The 25,721-nt window shown below is 41.9% G+C and overlaps 1 protein-coding gene across 13 annotated transcripts in view; it reads right to left on the bottom strand.

Annotated features, from left to right (window-relative positions):
• GHR (growth hormone receptor) overlaps positions 1–25,721 on the bottom strand; it is a 436,004-nt gene that overhangs the window by 165,062 nt on the left and 245,221 nt on the right. For all 13 annotated transcript variants that reach the window (XM_033932119.1, XM_033932074.1, XM_033932056.1 and 10 more), the window contains one exon: positions 13,811–13,879. In XM_033932119.1, coding sequence (XP_033788010.1) covers positions 13,811–13,868 — 58 coding nt within the window. In that variant the 5' untranslated portion in view covers positions 13,869–13,879. The remainder of the gene's footprint in view (positions 1–13,810; positions 13,880–25,721) is intronic.

Below are 25,721 nucleotides of genomic sequence, written 5' to 3' on the forward strand. Positions count from 1 at the left end.
CTGCCGACATCGGGGCCTTCCCTCTCTGAGTCTCACCTGTTCGGAAACAGGAAGTTGAAACAAAATAGGCGGGAGTCAGAGAGTGAATGTCCCGACATCGGCAGCCTGTCTTGATCGCCGCCCCTGCCGAGTTGCTGAAGAGGGCCGCGGGGAAGTTACAAGTAGAATGGAGAGAGCTGCAGATACAGGTGCAGGTGGAGGGAGATGGTGGGGAGCCTTCACAGTGACTTCCACCCCTCCCACCAGCTCTCCTACTTGCCAGGGTAGTGATTTACCAGCAACTTCCTGCAGGCAAGTACTGAGAGCTGCTGGAAGGGGAGACAGCCACTGTAGGAGGCAGGGAAGCTGCTGGATAAAGGGAGAGCTGTTACTGGACTTGGAGAGAGTTAGAAGGAGAGATGCTACTGGGAGGGGAGGAGGGAAAGAGATGGGAAGAGAAGAGAGTTAATGTTGGATAGAGGGAGGAGGGAAGGGAGAAGAAGGAGAGATGCTGCTGGAAGGGGAGGAGGGAAAGGGATGGGAAGAGAGTTAATGTTGGATAGAGGGAGGAGGGAAGGGAGAAGAAGGAGAGATGCTGCTGGGAGGGGGGGAGGGAAAGGGATGGGAAGAGAGTTAATGTTGGATAGAGGGAGGAGGGAAGGGAGAAGGAAAAAAAGGAAGGAGGGAAGGGAGAAAGAAAAAAGGAAGGAAACAGCTGGCAGGGAGATTACAGGAGGGGAAGGGGGTCAGGGTGGAATGGAGAGATCAGATGAGGGAAAGGGGAGAGAGAGGAATGAGAAAGTAGAGAGACATTGATGCTGGAAAGGGGGTCAGCAGAGAAATGAGAGAGGGATAAAGATGCTAGATCTGGTGTAGGAGAGATAAAAATGAAGAAGGCAGTGAAGCTGGAACGAATGATGTAAAAAGGAGAGAGGAGGAACAGGCTGGATGTACAGGGAAGAGGGGCTTAGAAAGAAGTCAGATACATATGGAAGGGGGAGAGGGCAGACATTGGATGGAACGGGCAGATGCTGGAAGGAAAAGAGTGAAAAGAAGATGAAAGCAGAAACCAGAGACAACAAAAGGTAGAAAAAAATAATTTTTGTCATTAGAATATATCAGATTTGAAATATATATCCTGCTAGAGACATAACTGGGGACTGCAGTGTTCTGTTAGCATGATATTTCTATGTAGCATTCTATAATAACTTGGCTTGTTCAGTTTTCTTGATAGTAGAGGGGATATATGTGAAGGGGAGGGGAGACAGGGGTTTTGCTGGTCCGTGCTCTGTATATTTGTATTTATAAAATCACAATTGTTCAGAATATTGTTTCTTTTTATATTTTAATAAAATACGTTCAATATAAAATCATAATTGCAGCTTGTGCAGATGGGATCAGATGGTTTGCGGGGACCGAGCTCGCGGAGATGGGGCGTAAACGGCGTAAATTTTAGTCCTAGTAGTTTGCCGGTCCACAAAATAATTCTTTTATTTCTGCCGGTCCACGGGTGTAAAAAGGTTGAAGAACACTGGTATAGAGAACTAGAGGAAGGGAAATCCAAAGGACAATGATACCATTCTGTGTTTCTAGTGTATACAAATAAAATACATGACATGCACCTTATCAGGATGGCTGGATATTCTTTCAGCATACATTTGAGCATCACTGATGTACAGCATCCCACCATTTCTCGGCTCAGTTCTGGAGTACCCCCTTGTCAGTCAGGTTTTCACAATGAATCTGCAAAAACATTATATGCAAATTTCTTTCATGCATATTCATTGTGGATATCCTGAAAACCTGACTGGCAAAGGGGTACTCCAGGAACGAGTTGAGAAACACTGATATACAGCATCCCACCATTTCAAAAACCAAAAATATGTCATCTTTGCTTAGAGACGGAGAATATGACAGCAGAGACAGACAATACAGCCTATTCAGTCTTCCCTTTCACACACATTGCTCAGCTTTGGAAACTCTTCATCTCCCTCAGAGATTCTTGGTTTTTGTCTCATGCTTTCTTGAATTCAGATATCATTGTCATCTCCTCCAATGGAAGGCTGTTCTATAAAACCATTAACCGTTCTGTAAAGATGTATTTCTTTAAATTTGTTTTGAGTCTATCCCTTTTCATCCTCATCCTATCACACCTCATTTTATAGCCTCCTTTATGTTGAAAGAAGCCTTTTTCATGTGCATTTAATTTTGGAGAGATTTAAGTAACTCTTTCATACCACCCCTATCCTTTTCTTTCAGTGCTTTATTAAGGAGATCTTTATATCCATCGAGTTTATATCCATTTAAGCTGCTGTCTCCAGAATTGCATAGTTTGTCAAATGAGGTCTGACTAGAGATTTATCTAAAAGCACCATCATCTCCTTTGTCCCCATGGGCTAGTCCTCTTCCAATGCATCCAACCATCCATTCTTATTTATTTATGTCATTTGATATACTGTCCTTCTAATACCAACCAATCAAGCTGTCTACATTTATGGTTCAGCCGCAGAATCTTAACAAAGTAGGCATTTACATACTATATACATAATAGTGAATAACAAACCATCTAAAATTGAGCAGTAACCCACATATACAGACAATGAAAACCATCTAAAAATCAGACATTAGACCACATGGCTTCATTTATGTGTTTGGCTATCTTTAAGAAGCAAAACAATAAAAAGATTGTGGAACAGAAGATCAGGTGTACCAGTTTGTAGTTTAATAAGCATCCAAATAACTTAAAAACAATCCACAAAGGGTGTCTACAGTCACAAGTGACCCACCGGATAGAAACTAAATAATGTATACAATAAAAATGACCCCAACACGGGCTGTGTTTTGGCAAAATAGAAATGCCTTCCTCAGGGGTCTTATATGGTCCTTGGCTGTCTTAAATATAAAAACATAAAAGTCACAAAAAAATCCAAGTAAAGAGGCTACAAACAAGCAGCAAAGCAATGTGTTTTGCTGCTTCATTTCTTTTTTTGAATCTTTTGGTGCTATTTGGAGTTTGTTGTTTTGGCTATCTTTAAGATCATCAGAACTTCATCTCCTATACCACTAGTCTTCCAGTCCTTGAGGGCCCTAACAGGTCAGGATTTCAGGATATCCATGAAAGAGATTTGCATGCTAACTACTTCTATTACATGCAAATCTCTCTCTTGCATATTCATTAGGGATACCATGAAAACCTAACCCCTTGGTGGCCTTTGAAAACTGGATGTGAAGACAAATGCCCTCTACTGCACCACTCCCTTTGATTTCTGCAGCCCAAATGCTTGACTATTTATTTATTTATTTATTTACATACTTAATATACCACATTTTTTAAGTATCCATTTTCAGATGCTAAACTATAGGCCATTCTTCAGACTTTTAGATCCCTCCTCTTCCTATTTTCCACATTTTCCAGAATGTCTAACCTATTGTAGATTTTGGTATGACCTACAAAATATTAAACTTTTTCTGAGTCTTGCTGCAATATCGCTTTAAAAATGTTGAAAGGAACCAGGCTGTGGCAGTGTGGCTGACAGACAGGCTGGGAGCCTCACAGACATAGGGTACAATATCTTCCCCCCAAGTTGTAGAAGGGCCCTTCCCTCTGTCTACCTGGTGGCATAGTGGTGGTTAGGGCAGGAGCAAAACCCACCCACTGCTGCCCTTGTAGCTCCTGTTGAAAATGTCATGCTGCCAGGGGTGGTGTTGGGGGCTTGTGTGACGGTGGCGGCAGGAGGGTGTGGGCATCCCTCTTGCTGCTGGGGGGCTTGGGGGGTTGTGCGACAGCGGTGGCAGCAGGGAGTAGGCATCCCTCCTGCTGATCTTCGATTTGAGGTCTCTTTTTTAAACTTGCGGGTATATTCTGCACAAGTGCCAATCGCTATCACCAGCGGCTCATCCCATGCAAATTTATTGACTCTCCATGAACCTGATTGTATGCGTGGTTTTTAAAGAATGACTTTTTTTTCCTCAAATTGTAACATTTACGGTCACGACAGCAGCCCGCTGGATTTTAGTGCTAGTGTTAGAGAATCCGCTCTTAAGTTATTTGTTCATGGCTTATAAAGAAGCATATCAAAGGTTTTGCTGAAATTCGAGTACACCGCATCTAGCATTCTCCTCTGATTTAACTCTCTGATTACCTGGTGACACAACCTACCTCTGGTAAATCACACTGCGTTGGATCTTATAATTATGTCTAGATTAGATTTTGACATCCTTTTTCTACTCTGAAGCTGCCTTTTCTAATTCCTTAGCAGCTGCTTAATGAGAGGTTATCACTAGCCAAATCACTTTATTATCCACCCCATAAAATTTCTATTTGACAAGGAACAGCATAGCCAAACATTTCTCACAGCAAGCTGAAATATGTTCTATAAATAAAATGCACTTGCTCCACAACTTTAATGTTTCTGTAAATTAAATGGTTTGTGATTTATTCTATCCAAATGTATTACAGAAGAGAGTGAAACCATGCTGTGATATTTTCAAGGAATCCTGTTGTTAAAGTTATGTAAAATCGAGCAATTCGGTGTACATAACATAAACACACAAACAGAATTAGACATTTCTCAAAGGCCACTGTACAAAACAGCCTTTAAAGTAGTGAAAGGAAATGTGTCTCATGTAGCACAATAGAGGCCCAAACACATCTTGAAAAGTTCCATGGTAGAAAGCACCTCTGTGTCCCAGCACTGGAAAGGAGGGCATTTCTTTTGGGATATGGGAAACTGGTTTCAATAAAAGCACAGCTCTAGATCTTGTGCTTTCCAATGAATGGGCAATTGTATGTTCCAAACTGTAATAGTAACGTAGTAAATGACAGCAGATAAAGACCTGAATGGTCCATCCAGTCTGTCCAACCATGCACGCTCTTTAAATTAATCATTTAATTTAAATGGTCCTTTTGCTTATATATTTCTGGGCCAGAAATCCAGAGCTCTGCCCAGTAGGGTGCTTAGATTCTATCTACTGGAATCTCTGTCAAAGCTCACTCCAGCCCATCTAAACCGTCCCAGCCATCGGAGCCCTCCCCAGCCCATCCTCAACTGAATGCCCATATACGGGACACAGATTGTGCAAGTCTGAATAGTACTGGCCTTAGTTCAAGTTTCAAATTTATTTTTGATTTGATAAATCGCTTATTTAAATTTACTAAGCGAGATACAACTTTGTTAAAAAATATAAATATACAGTTAAACATAATATTTACATATTAAAATAATGGGTTAGACCAACAGATTTACAGACTAATGGATACACAAGGTAAAAAAAAAGGGAAGAACTACAATTCAATAATTTTAGAATAGAGAAGAGAACCATAAAAGGAAAGAAACGTTGGGGAAGGGGAAGTAAAAAGTAAGAAAGGGCTAAGATTAACTTTGAATTTAGTTTAAAGGTCATAAGCATCTTTAAAAAGAAAACTCTTTAAATTATTTTTAAAACGACTCAAATTATTTTCCTCTCATATATTGTGGTAAATGTTTCCATAGTTGCGGGGCCATTACGGAGAACATTTCATTTCGTCGATTTCCAATAACTTTCAGGGAAGGAACTACTATGAGCTTTTGATTAGTAGATCGAAGAAGACGTGGTGTACTATGAGGGATAAGTAATTTATTAATAAATTGAGGTTTTGAATACTAAGAACAGAATTTTGAAAGTGATACGATGGTTAACTGGGAGCCTATGAGATTTGATTAAAAAGGAAGTGACATGATCATATTTTTTGCCATTATGAATCAATTTAACAGCAGTATTTTGAATTATTTGAAGACATTTCTTTTCTTTTTGTGTAATGTTTATTAATAAGGAATTACAATAGTTGAGTTTAGCGATAATTAAAGAGTGAATAAGTATATTTAATGATTTTGGCTCTAGAAATTTGGAAGTCGAGCGAATCATTCATAGCCTATAAAAGCAAGATTTAACAGTGTTGTTTATATGTTCATGATAAGAAAATTTTTCATCGATGATGACACCCAGTATTTTTAATGATGTTACTAAATTTAGGTGAGCATTATCTATGGTGAAAAGAGCACTCAGGTTTATATCCTTTTCCCATGGAAAGAGTAGCGCTTTTGTTTTTTGTATGTTAAGGACTAGCATATTGGAACTAAGCTATTGTTTAATTTTCACTAGTTTCTTATTAATCTCGATTATTTCTTTATTTTCTGGGTTTAGAGGGTGCAGAAGTTGAATATCATCAGCGTATGAGAAGGTGGTAAAGCCTATGGATTGACATAAACTTAATAATGGGGATAGAAAGATATTGAATAATAACGGAGACAAAATGGATCCTTGAGGGATGCCATAATTGAGAGTGTAAGATTTGGAAACTGTAGAATTAAAGTTAACTAGGGATGATCGATTGGAAAGAAAAGAACTAAACCATTCAAATATTTGGCCACAAACACCTATAGATTTCAGTCTTTCAAGAAGCAATATATGGTCAATAGTGTCAAATGCTGCTGACAGATCTAAGGAGAAAAGAATAACACAGTTATGATGATCCAGGTGATAAAGTATATTTGTGGTCAAACCAATTAGTGAATACTCTGTGGAGTGATTTTTTTCTAAACCCTGTTTGATATGGATGTAGCTCACTAGAACTATGGCAATAGTATCAATAGTCCTTACTCCAGTATGAAATCTAGAACTTTTATAAAAAGTGTATACTGGATAAGAGTCTTAACCTTCCAAATTCATGAGTGGATAAATGAAAAAGCCTCAGCCCCACCACTCCGGTAAGACACTTGGATTTTAAAGTTGGGTAGTAACTATTTCTCCGGTAAGACACTTGGATTTTAAAGTTGGGTAGTAACTATTTATAAATTCTAACGGGTGGGGTGATGTTATAGAATAGGCACTGATGTCACCTTCCTGCTATTATTTTTAGGGGGACCCTTGATACAGCACAGACAGTGCGAAACATGTCGGGTCATGTTCCCAGGGTATAGCTGGCACAAGATAAGTACACTGAACCTTAGTACTTCTTACTATTACCTAATAAATTATTTATTTAAGCATATTATTTAAACAAAAGCACTTACAAATGAATGAATTAGCCAGTGATGATTGCACCATGTAATTTCTTCCCACAGTAATAAGATACTACAGCGGTGGAGTGGTGGAGCTGAGGCTTTTTCATTTATCCACTCATGAGTTTGGAAGGCTAAGACTTATCCAGTATACACTTTTTATAAAAATGATATGGATGTAGAGCATTAGTTGATTCGACAAAATCTGATAACTGATCAAATACTATTCTTTCCGTTAGTTTAGCTAAAAAACGGTATATTAGCTATGGGACAATAATTTGAAGTGTCTGTCAGGCTAGCTTTATAATCTTTTACTATTGGAAAGATTGTGGCGTTTTCCATGATGGTGGTACTAAACCATGGTTTAGGATAAGAGTATGCATAAAAGGGCCAACGCATGAGAAATTTTTTTTTAAGATGAGTGGAGGAATGATCTCTGCTTGAGAGCCTTTTAGATTGACTCTTCCTGCTAGTGTTTGAAGATTAAAAGTGGAACATTTAGCGAGAGGTAAAAAATGGTCATTCGGGGTGCTAGTAATTGAAGTGTGGTTAAATGTTTTCCGTATATCATTAATCTTTTTACAAAAGTAATCTGCAAGATCTTCAGCTGTTGGGCCACTTTTAAGGTTGCTGTCTAACTTCTGAAAGATAGGGGCAATAGATTTCAGAATAGAGTTGAGAATAGAAGGGTTTTTTGCTTTTGAAATTTTTGTTAAGTAGTAATTTCTTTTGGCATGATTAATTTTAATCTTATAATAGGAGGCATGTTTTTTGTAAAATTTTAAGTTTATGGGTGATTTATTTTGATGCCATTTCTTCTCCAGAGATCTCAATTGTTTTTTAAATAAGGGGAGCTCATCTGAAAACCAGGGGTTCTGTAATTTTCGTGAAGAGATAGTTTTGGTGATTAAAGGTGCATCTTTGTCTAATAAAGTTTGGATTGCTGAATTCCAAGTACTAAGTTGTCCTAATGTATCATCTTTTAAATTTAGCACTTTTGAATTAAATGACAGAGATATGAGGACACCTTCACTCATGAAGGAGCCTATCCTTTATAGGAATGTGTCTCATGTGCTATTTTCTGTTATGTTTCCCCTGTTTTTTTGCACATATGAAAGTAGGGCCGCCTTGCAAGATATTGCTGATCAGTTGGGCCCCACTTCTCAGATGATCCTTGCTGAGAAGGGGGGTGTCTGTAAAATTCTCCCCAGTACTTTCTCCTGTTGCACCTTTATTCCTGACAATACAGTTCCTATGGGTAAGGTTACTATGGCCATTCCGAAATTAGCGGATCTCTCTGCTGAGCTCAAACGTAACTCTGGTTTATCTAATCCTTGGGGCCAGTACTTTAGCTGGATGCGTTAACCCAAGGATGGGTTAAACGGTTAGTGTTATCATCTTTATTATTATTTGTACCCATGTTGCTTATGTCATTTTTAGAGTGCTTATGTGTTATAGTGCTCGTATTACTGCTCCTAAGCCCCTCCTTGAGAGACATATCTGGACTATCTCTCCCTTCAACCTGATGCTGTGCACTTATGATGTCATTTTCATGACTTAAGAGGGGATTGAAGAGGCACATATATTCCTTGTAAGTTTTCTATTCCTGTTTGTGTAACATATAAAAGAAAAGAACTGCTAAAAAACAGTTTTCATTCTGCTGAACAGCTACAAGGTCATTTTCCTCTTTGTGTTCCGAGCTCTGTGTTTTACATCCTGTTCTGAAGCTAGCTACTACTTGTGCCAAGGTCATTCCTCCTCATGTCCTGAACTCCCCACAGCTGAGCAATCCTGCTTCTCTTGTAGGTAAGAAAAAACACATTTTGCTAAGAATGAAACATTTGCTCAAACCTTAGGCAAAAAGACAGTTTGCTGAATCTATAGACCAGACTCTTAATGTCAGCAATTGTTTTGTCTGTGGTAGGACCGGTATGGGAGAACAGTGGCTATGAACACGGCTGGATATGCTAGACCTGCCTTCACAGAACCTCTCTTTCACGTCAGCCCCACGACTTCCACTGTGGGCCTTGCGGACTTCCATTATTGCATCTTCAAGTTACCAGGACCTCCTCTTCAGCACCTGCTCCATGGAACTTCCTACGCCTGATGGCCAGCTCCTGATGGTTGATATTGACTCTGTGGCCTGTTTGCTTACCCTTGGCTGACTGCTCACCGGACTGTTACATGTGTACTCGGATCCATCCCAGCTCCTTCCTGCTACTGCTGGCCAATGGCGAACGCCTGGGAGCCCCTGTATTCAACACCAGGGGTTGCCAAAAGCAGTTAGCACTCTCCACCCCGTACAGATTGGCAAATAGGATGACAACTAGCCTGCTGAACGAATCGTTGCTGCTTATGGACCTGCTACATGGGCCAAAGATGGCTCCTGGGGTTGTCGGACCCCAATCTACCCGCTCAACTGCATACTTCACTTGCAGGCTGTTCTTGAACTTTTGCACTGCCATGTACCAGAATCGCCTGTCTCTAAATTACTTGCTGGCTGCGGAAGGTGGCATCTGTGGCAAGTTCCACCTCTCTACTGCCTTGACCTTGACCGTGCTTGAGGTAGATGTGGACCGCACCACCACACTGGCTCATGTTCCTCTCCGAACCTGGCGTGACCTCCCTGCTGACTGCTCTTGGCTCTTTCGCTCTTGGCTGCCTGCCTTGCCTGGTTCCTGTGATTCCATGATATTGTCAACTCTGCTGTTCCTTGCTCTACTGTAGCCCTGGCTAGTACCTACCGGTCCCTACCACCGACCCCCGACCTTCCCGGCAACTTTGACCCCCATGTCTATATTTGCTGTTCTTGGTGATTTGCACATGTGAAGGAATTTATTCTTTATACTTCTTTTCCAAGGTTTTCTCTCTATATATGTGATCTCAGACACCTTAGCGGAGTACCTTTCTCTCCATGCTGCTGCTGTACGCTTATGACGTCATCTTCATGACGAAAGGGGGATTGTAAGGGTATATTCTTTATACGTTTATGTTGTTATGCAGAAATCACAGAAAAACATTGTCTCTTTTTGTTATCTGTAACTACTGGCTGTGGAATTTCCCACCCCCCTCCCTGTGTTCATTAGAAACGAAATTTCCTTTTCCTCATAAGCTACACCCATTATTAGCTTGTGACTGCGCATGTACAAAGGGAGGGGGACTATAAATATGTGTGGTTCTTCTGAATAAAGACACATCTCTTTGGCTATCTGTGTGTGTGTGTTTTCTGTCCCCGGATGCATCTGTAGTCAGGACAGCAGAATGAGGCTTATGCAAATTGGGACCTGTTCATTTCAAACACCACCAATTTAAGAAAGAAAAGAGAAAAGAATGTAAGATATAATCAAGGCATGATTAAATATTAAAGTCATTCTGCTGTCCACAGGAACTCATGCTAAACAGGGGACATTGAGGGAAAGGCAAGAGAAAAATGAGTTTTCAATGCAAAATGGAACTTGGAATAAGAGAGCTCAGAGCAGAGTTCAGGTGGAAGTGAATTTCAGAGTTTTGGTGCTTGGTAAAGGAAGGCAGAATATTGAGTTGATTTGAGATGAGAGCAATAAACCAGGGGGCAGGAAGGCAAGAGAGTGAACAGTGATAGAACAAAGGGTACAAGAGGAAGTGTAGGGAGTGTATCAATAACCTTAGTTACCCTATCCAGCCCTCCATAAAGATACTAGGTGTAACTCTGGATCAATGCCTAACCATGAAAGACCAAGTAGATTCCTTAATCAGAAAGGGATTTTTCACTCTCTGGAAACTCAGATCCCTTAAAGCTTTTTTGTTACATCGGATTTTAGAATCCTAATCCAATCCCTCGTACTAAGCCTGCTTGACTACTGTAACATCGTCTATTTGGCAATTTCCCAAAAAAATATATGACGCCTACAACTGTTGCAGAATGCGGCAGTCAGACTAATCTTTGGACTAAAAAAATTTGACCACGTGACACCCTACTACCGGCAGCTACATTGGCTGCCGATGAAGGCACGCGTAAAGTTCAAATTTGCCTGTTTCTGCTTTAAAGCATTACACGGACTTGCCCCCAAATACATTACTGACCTTTTCTCCTTCTCAACCAACAGACACAAGAGAAGTTCACATTCCAACTTCGTTTCCCCCCCAGTGAGAGGTTGCAAACTGAAAAAACACCATGAATTCCTTCTCTCACACCAAGCAGCATCATGGGGTAAAGACCTAGAACAATTACTTTCGCCCTCTACTTATGAGGTATTTAGGAAACGTCTAAAAACACACCTGTTCCTAAAACATCTTGACAACTGATCCACTTATCTCTTTCCTCTCAATAGCGACCTACTGTCCTTTTGATCACTTTTCTCCTCAACAATGAATTTCCTGTCTAATTACTTCTCTTTCTTCTTCCCCTCTTGAAGTCAGTCAATTTGTACCTTTGCTTAATCTTTTGTAAACCGCATAGAACTTCACGGTATTGCGGTATATAAGCTGTTATTATTATTATTATTATTAAGGAGGACAGTTAGGCAGGGAAAACAAGATAAAGTACCTTATCTCTGTCAAACTACTCCATGATCAATTTGATATGTAACCACTTGTAATCTCTGTCTAAATAATGTGAACCGCCTAGAACTCTTCGGGGTATGGCGGTATACAAAAATAAAGTTATTATTATTATTATTATTATTATTATGAGCAAGGATCAGAATTTTGTGCTCAATATGAAATGCATTCAAGAGTCAATGATGTTGTGCAAGGAGAGGAGTGACGATTACAATGATGAGTGCAATAAAGAATTCTAATGGCAGTGTTTTGGACAATTTGAAGACATTTCAAGGCGCTAACAAGAAGACCAGAGCAGACTATATTGCAGTAATCAAGACGAGTTGCAACAAGAGAATAAAAAAGACTGACACAGGCAGTGTTATCAATGCAACTCTTGAGGGAACACATGAGAAGCAGAGAAAAAAAACAGAGATGTGAGGAAGAGATGTGAGGATCAAATGTTAGTTGTGAGTCCAGGATGACCCTGAGGTAACGTATAGACTCAACAATGGAAATCGGGGAATTCCGCAGTGTAGGTGAAATGTTTGGGTGAGATTTTGAGACATTCACCCAGAGTCTGTTTTTGATAGGCTTAAGAATAAATTGAATAAAGATGAGTCAGTTGTCTATAGTGTTTAGATGGCTTTGGGCCAAAGGGGTTGAAGGGTTTTGTCTAGAAACTAGGAGGATATCATCTGCATACATATACAGTAGAACTTTGAAGAAAAAGACTAGAGTAGCGTTGCCAAGGGGCTACAAAACAGATTGAAGAGAAGTGGGGAGAGTACAGAGCCTTGTGGGAGTGGGAGTTAACTGCCATCTTCGGTCCATAAACAGTCTGCCACTGCAATGACTGATGGGGAGCTACAAAGCAGGGACTGTCTCTTCTGTGTTTTGATGTACAGCACTGCATATGTCTAGTAGTGCTATAGAAGTGATTAGTAGTAATAGTATAAAGTAAGGGAAACCCCCCCATGTGGGTATTTCCACTGCAGCTCAATTCATCTAGGATCCCAAAGGAGTCGGAGGAAACTGTCAATTAAATAAAAAGAAATGCTTTTACATAGTCTCTACATCAGTCCTTGGAATCAACTTCCAAGTCATAACGACTACAGCCTAATTTGAAAGCTTTTAAATCTTTATTAAAACCTCATTTTTATTTATCTTGCATTCAGAGAAGGAATATCCCAATCAAATCACATCTATTAGTCATTTTTGCGGGATTCTAGGGGACTCCTTTGCTTAATACAGCTCATTTTTTTTAATTTTATGAATGATCTGATGAGTGCATATGTTAGATCTGTCCTTTAATTTATGGCGTTCTTTTCTGTATACAGTAATTATGTTTTTATTGTAAATCGCAGAGAATTGTCATTAGTATATCAAATTAAACATAAATGTTAGCTAATATGTATAAATGCTTTAAAATCATTATACGGTATATAACATTCTTGAGAAGAAAGCAAAACAGACTTATTACATAGTGTAACAGTTATAAAAGTGCGCTGTCCAGATATGTTCTATAGTGGACTATATTGCCTGGTAATAAAACTCCTGGTAAAGTATTGGGAGAGCACATAAAATAGAAGTTGCATAAGTTTTGAAAATGCATTTAATTTTATTGACACATGCAATATTCTCTGACTACATAAGAATGGCAGACAGTATAACCCCCAATATCTTAAATAGCCACAATATACCATATTGTTTCTATTAACAGCTCATTCCCAATAATGACCCGCCTTCTGTTTCATCATTGAAAAATCCTGTAAATGTTATCTTGGAAATTTAGATTCCTCCAAAAAAAGCCCACCCCACCACGAATTTGCAGTAATTGCCATCCCCCCTCCCCTCAATGACTAGATCTCTCTTCTTACTTTTTCTCATGGTTGTGACGCTGGGCCGGTGCGGGGCCTTGAGCATGCACAGATAGATATTCACAAGTGCTCATGACCCCACATCGGCCTGCACCATAACCATGACGAAAGGTAAGAAGAGAGATCTGGTGGAGTAGAGGACAGCAGTGCAGTGCAGGAGACGGGGTGGAAGAGAGAAATAGTGCCTCCCTTCATAGTCCATCCTAGACTTCAAAAAACCTATTGTTTCTAATATTATCCTAGGGGTTTATTAGAAACAATAAGGTATTAAGAAAGACAACCCCTTTGATTTCTTGCTTAAGGACATGAAACATCACAAATCTCTGGAGCAATCTTTGTGTCTACTTTACAAATAGTTTTGGTCATTTCAAGGAGTCCACTGGCATTACTTACCTTTGCTTGTAGAAAAACAATCAAGTACCACAACGAAGAACAACAGCCAAGCAGCCATATTTCTAGTTCCTGTAATCACAAATCAAAATGAGAAAAGTAAAAAATTTTTTACAGATAAAGCAGAATATTTTAATATTACTTAGAGATCTATAGAGTCCTCTCTGCTTAATTCAACCTTCTATAAGATTCAGGGAACTAATGAACAGATACAAGCATGGGAGAATTTTTCTAACTATATGACTTTTTTTTGACAATCCAGGTAAAAATATGCCAACTCATGAAGGAATACCACATTTACCTTTCTCCCAGTGGAGTAAAGCATTACTAAAAAAAAAAAAAAGGAAAGCCATGGGGGTGAGAAAACTAGCACCACAGCCCACCTAGGCTGCCTTTACATGCAGTTTCCTATAAATCTAGGCTCACCGAATGTTACCTCACAATGTCGCGTTTGAAATGAGATGCCCCTGTCCGGACACTATAAATCAGGGGTGTCCAACCTGCGACCCAGTAAAGTATTTTGTGCGGCCCCGGTCAAAGACGATGCAGTGTTTTCCTCTGCTGCTCCCGAGTGTTTACCGTTTTGCCGGCTCCCTCCTCTGTCTTGCTGCAGAGTTTGCACATTTGTACAGCCCCAGAAACATTTTTTTTTTTACCAATGCGGCCCAGTGAAGCCAAAAGATTGGACACCCCTGCTATAAATAAACTGATGTCTCTGTCCTCTAAATCTTTACATTTATTTTTAAAAAATTTCATGTTCATTTCAAGGAAAAAGCTGAACTCTTTAAGCAATGTTCTTGAATGGAATGACACAGAAGCCCAACATCAGTTAATCAGAAGTGACATGTCATGGACAACTTGATTCATACTGGAACTAGTTCCGTATTTTCTCGCATATAACGCGCGCGTTATACGTGGTTTTTACATACCGCGCATACCCTTGCGCGTTATATGCGTGAGCGCGTTGTACAAATTTTTTTTTACATAGTTTCCCCCCCGATGTCTGATTCACCCCCCCGCAGGACCGCTCACACCCCCACCCCGAAGGACCACTCGCACGCACCCGCACCCGCATCCCCACCCCAAAAGACCGCTCGCATGCACTCCCACCCGCACCCGCACCCCCACCCTGAAGGACCGCTCGCACCCCCACAGCCTCCCGACCCCCCCCTCCCATCAAGTAGAAGCTCCTACCGGTGTCCTGCTGCTTCCTCTTGGCGGTCCCAACTCCCCAACACAATCGGGGCAAGAGGGAGCTCAAGCCCTCTTGCCCCCCTGACTCCCCGACACGATCGGGGCAAAAGGGACGGATTGGCACATCCGTCCCAAAGCTCCGCCTATTGGTGGGGCCTAAAGTGCCTGGGCCAATCGGAATAGGCCCGGGAGCCTTAGGTCCCACCTGGGGGCGGGGCCTGAGGCACATGGGCCCAACCCGACCATGTGCCCAAGGCCCCGCCCCCAGGAGGGACCTAAGGCTCCCGGGCCTATTCTGATTGGCCCAGGCGCCTTAGGCCCCACCAGTAGGCGGAGCTTTGGGACGGATGAGCCAATCCGGCCTCATTCCGTTGTTGGCTGCCTGCCGGACAGGCGGGTTTGGCTCCCGTCTGTCCGGCCAACTACACAAAGGTACGGGGAAGATGGGTGGGGGTGTCGTGTCGCGGGTCGGCTGGCGGGGTGGTCAGAGGTTCTTGGGCGGTCGTTGGCGGGAGGGGGGGTTTGCGTCGAGGGCAGAAGTGCCTGGGATCCCTCCTGCCCGTAATGTAGTGCGGGGTGGGGGTAGGGGGTCGCAGTGGCCAGGAGGGTTTGGGCTCCCTCCTGGCCCGAACAACTAGCAGGGGGGAGGGTCGCCAGGGCCAGGAGGACTTGGGCTCCCTCCTGGCCCGAACAACTAGCGGGGGGGGAGGTCGCCAGGGCCAGGAGGACTTGGGCTCCCTCCTGGCCCGATATTGTCGGGGAGTTGGGGAGATGGCGGAGCAAGAGGGCTTGGGTTCCCTTTTGCCCCGATCGTGTCGGGGAGTCGGGGGGGCAAGAGGGCTTGAGCTCCCTCTTGCCCCGATCGTGTCGGGGAGTCGGGACCGCCAAGAGGAAGCAGCAGGACACTGGTAGGAGCTTCTACATGATGGGGTGGGGGTCGGGAGGCTGTGGGGGTGCGAGCGGTCCTTCAGGGTGGGAGTGCGGGTGCGGGTGGGAGTGCGTGCGAGCTGTCCTTCGGGGTGGGGGTGCGTGCGAGCGGTCCTTCGGGGTGGGGGTGCGAGCGGTCCTGCGGGGGGGGGGGGTGAATCGGACGTCAGGGGGGGCATCAGGCTTTCAGGGTGGGGACAGGACTTCAAGGGGGAGAGGAGAGTCGGGGCGGGCGAAAGGAGAGTCGGGGTGGCCAGAGGAGAGTCGGGGCGGGCGAAAGGAGAGTTGGGCAGCATGCGCGGTATAAGGGTGTGTGCGGTATATAAAAAATTCTGTACATAAATTTGTGTTTTTCGCGCGCTATACCCGTGTGCGCGTTTTACACGGGTGCGCGTTATCTATGTGAAAATACGGTAATCATTTCCGAAGTGCTGTTACATTTATGCAGCACTATGCAGATAGAGATAGAAGACAGCTCCTGTTCAATGCAGCTTTCGAACTAAGCAAGACAAACACAGAGTAATGAAATCTCTATATATGTTGAGTAGGATGAACAAAGTATATTATAAGTATGGCAAATTGTAAACATAAGAACATAAGAATCACCATACGGGACAGACCGAAGGTCCATCAAGCCCAGTATCCTGTTTCCAACGGTGGCCAACCCAGGTCCCAAGTACCTAGCTAGATCCCAAGTAGTAAAACAGATTTTATGCTGCTTATCTAGGAATAAGCAGTGGATTTCCCAAAGCCATCTCAATAATGGCTTATGGACTTCTCTTTTAGGAAATTATTCAAGCTTTTTTAAAATCCCGCTAAGCTAACTGATTTCACCACATTTTCTGGCAACAAATTCCAGTGTAACTACACGTTGTGTGAAGAAATATTTTCTTTGGTTTGTTTTAAATCTTCTACTTAGTAGCTTCATTGCATGTTCCCTAGTCCTAGTATTTTTGGAGAGTGAACAAGAGATTCTCATCCACCCTTTCTATGCCAGTCATTATTTTATAGATCTCTATCATATCACCCCTGAGCCATGTCTTCTCCAAGCTGAAGAGCCCTAGCTACTTTAGCCTTTCCTCAAAGGGAAGTCATCCCATCCCTTTTATCATTTTTGTCACCCTTCTCTGTACCTTTTCTAATTCTGCTATATCTTTTTTGAGATATGGTGACCAGAACTGCACACAGTATTCGATGTGTGTTTTGACTGAATGTTATCCTTTAACCTGTTCTGAGCTCATCGGGGAGAACAGGATAGAAAATGAATTAAATAACCCCCCTTTTACAAAATTTTAGCGCAGGCTGAATGCTCTGCACTGCTCCCGAAGCTCATAAGAGTTCCTATGAGCGTCGGGAGCAGCACAGAGCATTCAGTGCGCCGGTCTGTGCTAAAAATCGCTTCTGAGGTTTTGTAAAAGGGGGAGGAGGGGGTAAATAAATAAATAAACAGGAAACAAACTGAAGAGCACTTTTCCAAAACTCACTCAGACCATTTCTTTTTTCAGGTTTGAACTACACAATTAGTTTTGTTCATCAAGGCATGATTCAGGTACTGTAGCTTATTCCTGTACCAAAACTCATGGACTTAAGTGAGCTTATCACCCCTTTTATTTACACTTCTCCCTCCATATTTGCGGTTTCGGCACACGCGGATTCACATATTCGTGATTTTTCGTCGGGTGACTCCACCCCCCAAAATTACATCATGATTAAAGTTCCTTTACTTTTGCTATACTGTAAAAAAACGTTTAGTGATTACCAACATTCACTCTGCTTTTTCCTACAAAATCGAAGTTTCAAAACTTTCACCCTGAAAATCTTTGGATCACAGCATGCACGTCATGATTAAAGTTCCATTATATTCCTGTGGGTGTCTGTAAGGGTTAGTGCACTAAGGTGCTTAGCGCCCTTTGATAAATTCCCCCATTAGTGAAACTTTGGTCATCGTTATATCTATCCTGGTGGGTTTGAATGGAGACTAATAATATGGCATTGACTCCTAAAATTAATTATGTTCTATGCATGTTACCTTTACTTTTCACTGCAACTTTTTACAAGGATCTGGAAAGTATTATTATTAAGTTTATTTGGCAAAAATTTGCCTTCAAAGATTGCAATGTGGAAATTACAGCAGGCTGGGAAATTTGGGGGAGTAAATTTACCAGATGTTGCTTATATATTGTGATGGCTATTATTGATTTTTAGCAAAGTAAGCCAGTTTGGCTGGAGGTAGAGGAGGCTTTGTGTCACCTATCCCCAAAAGGTGAAGAAGATTTGTGTTCTGGAGATTATTGTGGCCACTTTCCATTGAGAAGATTTAGGCTAAAGATACACATGCGCCAGCACCCCTACACATCAGAAAGGACACTGCCCAGACCTAATTCTTTCCTCCAGCTGCTCAACCACCAAATTCTGCAATATCACTCCTTCCCCTCACTGACCATCACCTATTAACATTCATTATTCATCACCCTACCCCCCCAGAACCGGCCAATCGCCACCAACATGTTCAGGAACTTTCAGGCTATTGACCCCAGAGCACTCTCCACTTCTGTCTCATCTCTCTCCTCAACTACTAGATCACACAAAGCTGTCAATGAAGCTATCCTCTCTTATAATACCATTCTCACCTCTGCTCTAGATACCCTTGCTTCTCCAGGCTCAAGTCCTGTTAGGCTAACCAAACTCCAACCCTGGCTCACCTCCCACATTTGCTACCTGCACACATGAGCCCGTTATGCTGAACGTCTCTGGCTTAAATCCTGTGTGCACGCCGAATTCATACACTTCAACTTCATGCTGACATCATTCCAGTCTGCTTTCTTGCTGGCCAAACAAGAATACTATATCCACTTAACCACTTCTCTTAACTCCAATCCTCGCCGTCTCTTTACCACACTAAACTCCCTACTCAAAGCACCCTCACCGCCTATTTCCCCCCTTCAATTTCTCCCCAGACAATGACAGAGTTCTCTGTGCAATTTTGGAGGCCACATTACCGTAAAGATGTGCTCAGAATTGAGTCGGTTCAGCGGATGGCCACCAGGATGGTCTCGGGGCTAAAGGGTCTCTCGTACGAAGAGAGACTGAACAAATTGCAGCTCTATACTCTCGAGGAGCTTAGGGAGAGGGGAGACATGATTGAGACATTTAAGTACATCACGGGACGGGTCGAGGTGGAAGATGATATCTTTCTTCTCAAAGGACCCTCGAACACAAGAGGACATCCGCTCAAACTCAGGGGAGGGAAGTTTCGTGGAGACGTCAGGAAGTACTTCTTCACGGAACGAGTGATAGAGCATTGGAACAAGCTTCCAGTACAGGTGATCGAGGCCCACAGTATCCCAGACTTCAAGAATAAATGGGATACCTATGTGGGATCACTGCGGGAGTCATACCAATAAATAGGGTCGCTAGGATATAGACTTAATAGAGCAGGTCAGTAGAGTTAAGGGGGCCAGTAGACTTAAAAGGGGGTCAATGGTATGGGCAGACTTGATGGGCTGTAGCCCTTATCTGCCGTCATCTTTCTATGTTTCTACAATAATATTCAGAAGATTCACCTTGAGCTCTCAACGAGGCTGCTCCCCACTCCTCTCCCTCCATCTGCCCTTCTACTAACCTCTCCTCAACTCCTGCCACCCTCTTCTCTTTTTCTGAGATCACTGAGGAGGAAACCACACATCTTCTCTCATCCTCCAAACTCACTATCTGCTCCTCCGTTCTGATTCCCACTTACCTACTTGGTGCTATCTTGCCTTCTGTCATCCCTCCTATCTGTCACATCCTCAACTTATTGCTGTCCACTGCAACTGTCCCTGATGCTTTCAAACATGCCGTTGTCACACCCCTCCTCAATAAACCCTTACTGGACCCAACATGTCCCTCCAACTATCACCCCATCTCCCTCCTCCCCTTCTTATCCAAGTTACTTGAATGTGCTGTTCACCGCTGTTGCCTGGACTTCCTCTCATCCCATGATATTTTGGATCTGCTTCAGCCAGGCTTTTGCCGATTGCATTCCATGGAAACTGCCCTTACTAAAGTTTCCAATGACCTGTTCTTGGCCAGATCCAAAGGCCTCTACTCTGTCCTCTTCCTTCTCGATCTATCTCAAGTTTCAAGTTTATTGTATATGTGATTAATCGCTTACTCAAATTTCTAAGTGATGAACATATCATTAAAATTACATACAATTAAGGAGGCAGCAAAACAAGCAAAAACTAAACATACGTAATGTGTTAAAGACTAATATTACAAACATGTAAAAATGAGAAGAAAGGATAGGTAGATAAATACAAATTGCTGATAGAAAAGAAGTCAATTATGGTAAAAAAACAATAGGGAGGGAATAAACAATGAACCTTAACAAGGTTATGGAAATGAAATGAAATTCCTAGTCAAGCTTTTTAAGTATCAAAAGCATCCTTGAAAAGAAAGCTTTTTAGTTTGCTCTTAAATTTATCTAAATTGTTTTCTCCTCTTAAGTTTGAGGAGCCGTAACAGAAAAAATAAAATGCCGCTGTGTATTAATAATTTTAAGTGAGGGAATAACTAATATATGTTGATCATTAGACCTCAGTAATCTGGTTGGGGTATAGGGAATCAATGATTTGTAAATGAAAGCCGGAGTTTTATATAACAGAGACTTAAAGGTAAGCAGACTTAATTTATACTGTATACGATGCGCGACTGGGAGCCAGTGTGCTTTCTTAAGAAGGGGAGTGACGTGATCAAATTTCTTAGCTTTCATTATAAATTTAATTGAAGCATTTTGAATAATCTGTAAACGTCTAATTTCATTTTGGGCTATTCCCTTGAGTAGGGCATTGCAATAATCAATTTTTGAAATAACCAAGGAGTGAATCAGAATGTTAAGAGATTTTGGACATAGAAATTTAGATACTGAATGGATTTGACACTGTTGATCACCGCTTACTCCTTGATATGCTGTCCTTGTTGGGATTCCAGGGTTCTGTCCTCTCCTGGTTTTCTTCCTATTTTTCCCATCGCACCTTCATTGTATGCAATGGTGGTTCCTCCTCCACAGCCTTCCCACTATCGATTGGTGTACCTCAAGGCTCTGTCCTGCGACTACTCCTTTTCTCAATCTACACTTGTTCACTTGGAGCGCTGATCTCCTCCCTTGGCTTTCAGTAAACTAAACTAAAACTTAGCTTTATATACCGGGTCATCAACCAAAGAAAGTTCACACAGTTAACAATACCAAAAGTTGCAAAGGGAATTAATTTTTAAAATATTTTGCAAATAGGAAAGTTTTTAGAGATTTGTGGAAGACTTGGAAAGGACTAGGACATCGCAAGGTTAAAGGAAGTTCATTCCATAGTTGAGAAAATTTAAAAACCAAAGAAAGACTAAAATTCTTGAATCCTTTGATTCCTTTCCTAGAAGGGAGGGAAGCTTAAATTGTTTAATACTTCTCGCGTAGAAAAATATGTAAACGCTGTAAACGTTCCATGATAGAGGAACAAAAGGAGCACAAATACCATATAAAATCTTAAAAATAATACATACACATTTAAATTGAATTCTAAGATGAACCGGGAGCCAGTGGAGGCTCAAAAACAAAGAAGTCACGTGGTCGAACTTGCTCTTTCCATAGATCAACTTCGCAGTGGTATTCTGAATCAATTGCAACCTTTGAAGGCAGATCTTTGTGATGTCAAGATAGATAGCATTACAGTAATCTAGCCAAGATAGTATAATTGATTGGACCAAAACAGAAAAATGGAGTTGATGGAAATAAAATCTAACCTTTCTCAGCATTCGTAAACTAAAAAAAAAACATTTTTTGACCAGAGAGTTTATTTGATCCTTAAATGTAAGGGAAGAGTCAAAAAGTATTCCCAAGATCTTGGAAGAGAACTCAATTTGCAGAGAAGCCCCAGAATACAATAGTATAGTGGAAGGGAGACAATCTAGTTTTGGACCTAACCACAAGAGTTTGGGTTTAGTTGCATTTAACTTCATCTGGATGGATCTACCTCTCTGCGCCAAATATCTCTACTGAAACCCAGACAAGAGTCTCAGCCTGCCTGTCCGACATTGCCACCTGGATGTCTCACCACCGTCTAAAATTGAATATGGCTAAAACAGAGTTGCTCATCTTCCCGCCTAAACCCACCTCTCTGCTTCCCTCTCCGTCTCCGTCTCTGTGGACAACACTCATCCTTCCTGTTTTGTCTGCTTGTAATCTTGGGGTCATCTTTGACTCCTCTATCTCCTTCACTGCCCAGATTCAAAGTATCGCTAAAATCTGCCACTTCTTCCTCTATAATATTACCAAAAACCTGACCCTTCCTCACTAAGCACACTACCAAAACACTTACCTCCGCCCCCATCACCTTGCACTTAGCCTACTGCAACTTGCTTTTCTTAGGCCTTCCGCTTAGCCGTCTCGCTCCCCTCCAATCCATCCACAATTCAGCTGCACGACTCATATTCTGGGAGAGCTACTTTACTCATGTTACCCCTCTCCTAAAGTCACTTCATTGGCTTCCCATCCATTTCTGAATAAATTCAAACTCCTACAAGTATGCACTCACTCAGCTGCCACTCACTATCTCTCATTTATCTCCTCCTATGATCCCCTCATGAGCTCCGCTAAGCTAGTAAGTCCCTCCTATCTCTGTCCTTCTCTTCAACTGCCAACTCCAGACTCTGTCCCTTCTGCTTTGCTGTGTAATATGCTTGAAACAAGCTGCTTGAATCCCTACAGCAGGCTCCGTCTCTGGCAGTGTTCAAGGGCCAGTTAAAAGCCCTCTTCTTTGAGAGTGCTTTTGACTCCTAACTCCTTGGGTTCTGCATCTCCAACCCTATATGTCATGTCTGTCTGTAAAAGTTAGATTGTAAGCTCTTCTGAGCAGAGACTATCTAAATGTCAAAATGTACAGTACTGTGTACACCATTCATGTTTATTTAAGCTTGATATACCGCTTTAATTACCAAAGCGGTGTACATTGTACAAAATTTAAAATATAAGTAAAAAGGGGAAAAGACAACATAAATTACAGGATATAACTAATGATACAATAGGGAAATGGATGGGATACATTTCATAAAAATAAAAAGAAGGGGGATGGGAAATAATACAAGACTGCTAGTGCTTGAGCTGAAGGCATGAAAGCTGTGTTTGAAAGGGAATTTGTCTGTGATTTAAGAGTTTTAACTATGGAATAAAGTGATGAAATATTGTGTGCTTTGGCTAAGTGTTTAGAATAATAGTGCTTTTTGGTTTGTTGGATTCGAGATTTGTAATAGCCTCAGTTTCAGTTCTTCCAAATACTCCAACATGACAACTTAAGAGTTCCTAGTGTAGTGGTGGTCAAATCACAGAAGAGCAACTATATCCCCAGGCTTTGAATCTAACATGAATATCACACATTCCTTGCCATCAGCTTTACTCTTTTACTGCTGGCTTTAGTATGTGAGCATGTGCTCAAGCTCTGAATATCAGCGCTATATAAGTGATAAGTAGTAGTAGTGTGATAATTATACATTGATTGTATATAGAATAATCCAAAGGTGTTAATTGCAGGCAAGCCAGTGCATTGGGTAATCTGGCAGAGACAGAAGATATGACTTTTGGCATTGATTCTGATGGGCCCGTTTTGCCCTTTCGCTTCTTCAGAGAATCAGGTCAAAAAGCAAGACTGGAAACATCCCAGTCCGCTTGTTACATTGCAGTCATAAGTGCAATTCAAATTGACACCAACTTTTGGGCAGCAGCAGTCATAAAACATTGGTGCTTGTTAAGACTCAAAAGTTAGTGTCACTTTGAATTGCACTTATGACTGCAATGTAACAAGCGGACTGGGATGTTTCGTCTTGACTTTTGAACTGATCCTCTGAAGAAGTGAGAGGGCGAAACGGGCCCGTCAGAATCAGTGCCAAATGATTAAGATTAGCAGACTAGATTTTTTATGTTGGTGTTTGAAATTATTGAATATAATCAATGCAACTATTTTAATAATTTTTAAGATTGCTGAATTAGAATTGTTTGGGAGGAGGATCAATGATTATATTATGGTTTTATTCAGCTGAAAGCTGTTTTGGCTGATTTGTATGCACTGGAAAACCAGTTTGAGGTCCTTTCCCCCTAAATATGAACGATGATTGATATGACAGTATAACTGAAACTGTTGGGCACAAAATTTTCTTCCTTTAAGAATTGATTAAATAGCCTATATTTAGGTGCCAGTAGGGGTCCTTCTGGCACCTAAATTAAGGAACAAATGCCACTGAAAACAACAACAAAAAAGGCACCATTAAAGTGCCTACCAGCACCTAAATAATAATCACTGGAATTGTGCCCATGTAGGCGCTTTAGGCCACCAAACACCACTATGGGTGTAGCTAATGCAGGAAGTGGCATTAGGCAGCCTAAAGCACCTACATAGGTGCAATTCATGGCTTAGATAGGTGCTGGAAATATAGGCCCAGAAAACCTGGCCTACATTTCTGGCACCTATCTTTCAGAGAGGCACAATTCTCTATATGGCGCTGTTGAATGATTGACATGCGATCGGCAGCTGCTTTTTAGGCAGCCACCAATATCGGTGCCCGGTAGAGAACCCGAGCCTTAGTCCAGCGATTTTCCACTTTTTTTTTTTTTATTCCACTGGGAAAATACAAAGTGGAAAATCACTGTACTAAGTGTATAGTCTTCGATGGAGACTGCCTCAACTTTGTTAGTTGAACTGAGAACTTTTCGGCGACCCTTCATATATGGAATGGATGAGTGTGGGTGATTCGGGCTTGTGTGATTTTTGTGTTGGTCTTATAGGGCAGTTGAAGAAAGCCTCGTCAGTTTATCACAAAGTTAAATTCAGGTGTGAAAATATGTGTGTTGTGTTGCGTGATTTTGAGGAGGAACTTGATGCTGAGACGTGGAAAGTATTTTGAGTAAAAGTTTGTATCCGCTTTTATAGCTTGTCACTTTTCTGTGATTCACATTGGGCTCTCTGGACTCCTTATAAGGTTTCTAAATTGTCTGCATGTTGTTCTAATTTGTGTTGGACTTGTAAGTCAGATGTAGGTACCTTCTATCATATGTTGCTTGGGTGTGCTAATGTGAAGGTATTCTGGGGTATGGTTTGGCACAGAGTTTGGGATGTTTTTCAATTTCATGTTGAACTGACATATAAAATTGTTATTTTATGATTAGCTGCATTATCTGTTTTGCTGCAAAAGAATAAGACTAAGTTGTTTGATGTTCTTATGGGTTTCACATTGTAGCATTTTTGTCTGAATGGAAAGATAGTGCTGTTTTGTCTTTTCATGCATGCTGGACTGGGATCTGCCTTACACGTAGCTATGAAGAGGTGGCTGCTGTTAAGCATTGTTGGACTCGGCCTTTTAAGAGAATTTGGGCTCCTTTGTTTATTGTCTGATGTATATTTTTTTTGCACTCCTAACTTGTTAATTATTATTGTACCGTATTTTCGCGGATATAACGCGCGCGTTATACGTGATTTTACGTACCGCGCATACCCCTCGCGCGTTATATGCCTGAGCGCGGTATAGAAAAGTTTTTAAACATAGTTCCCACCCCGCCCGACGCCCGATTCACCCCCCCAGCAGGACCGCTCGCACCCCCACCCCGAACGACCGCTCGCACGCGCTCCCACCCGCACCCGCATCCACGATCGGAGCAAGAGGGAGCCCAAGCCCTCTTGCCCGGCCGACTCCCCGACGTCCGATACATCCCCCCCCCCCGGCAGGACCACTCGCACCCCCACCCCGAAGGACCGCCGACTTCCCGACAATATCG

The sequence above is a fragment of the Geotrypetes seraphini genome, chromosome 1 (genome assembly GCF_902459505.1).
Source record: "Geotrypetes seraphini chromosome 1, aGeoSer1.1, whole genome shotgun sequence".
Taxonomy (NCBI): domain Eukaryota; kingdom Metazoa; phylum Chordata; class Amphibia; order Gymnophiona; family Dermophiidae; genus Geotrypetes; species Geotrypetes seraphini.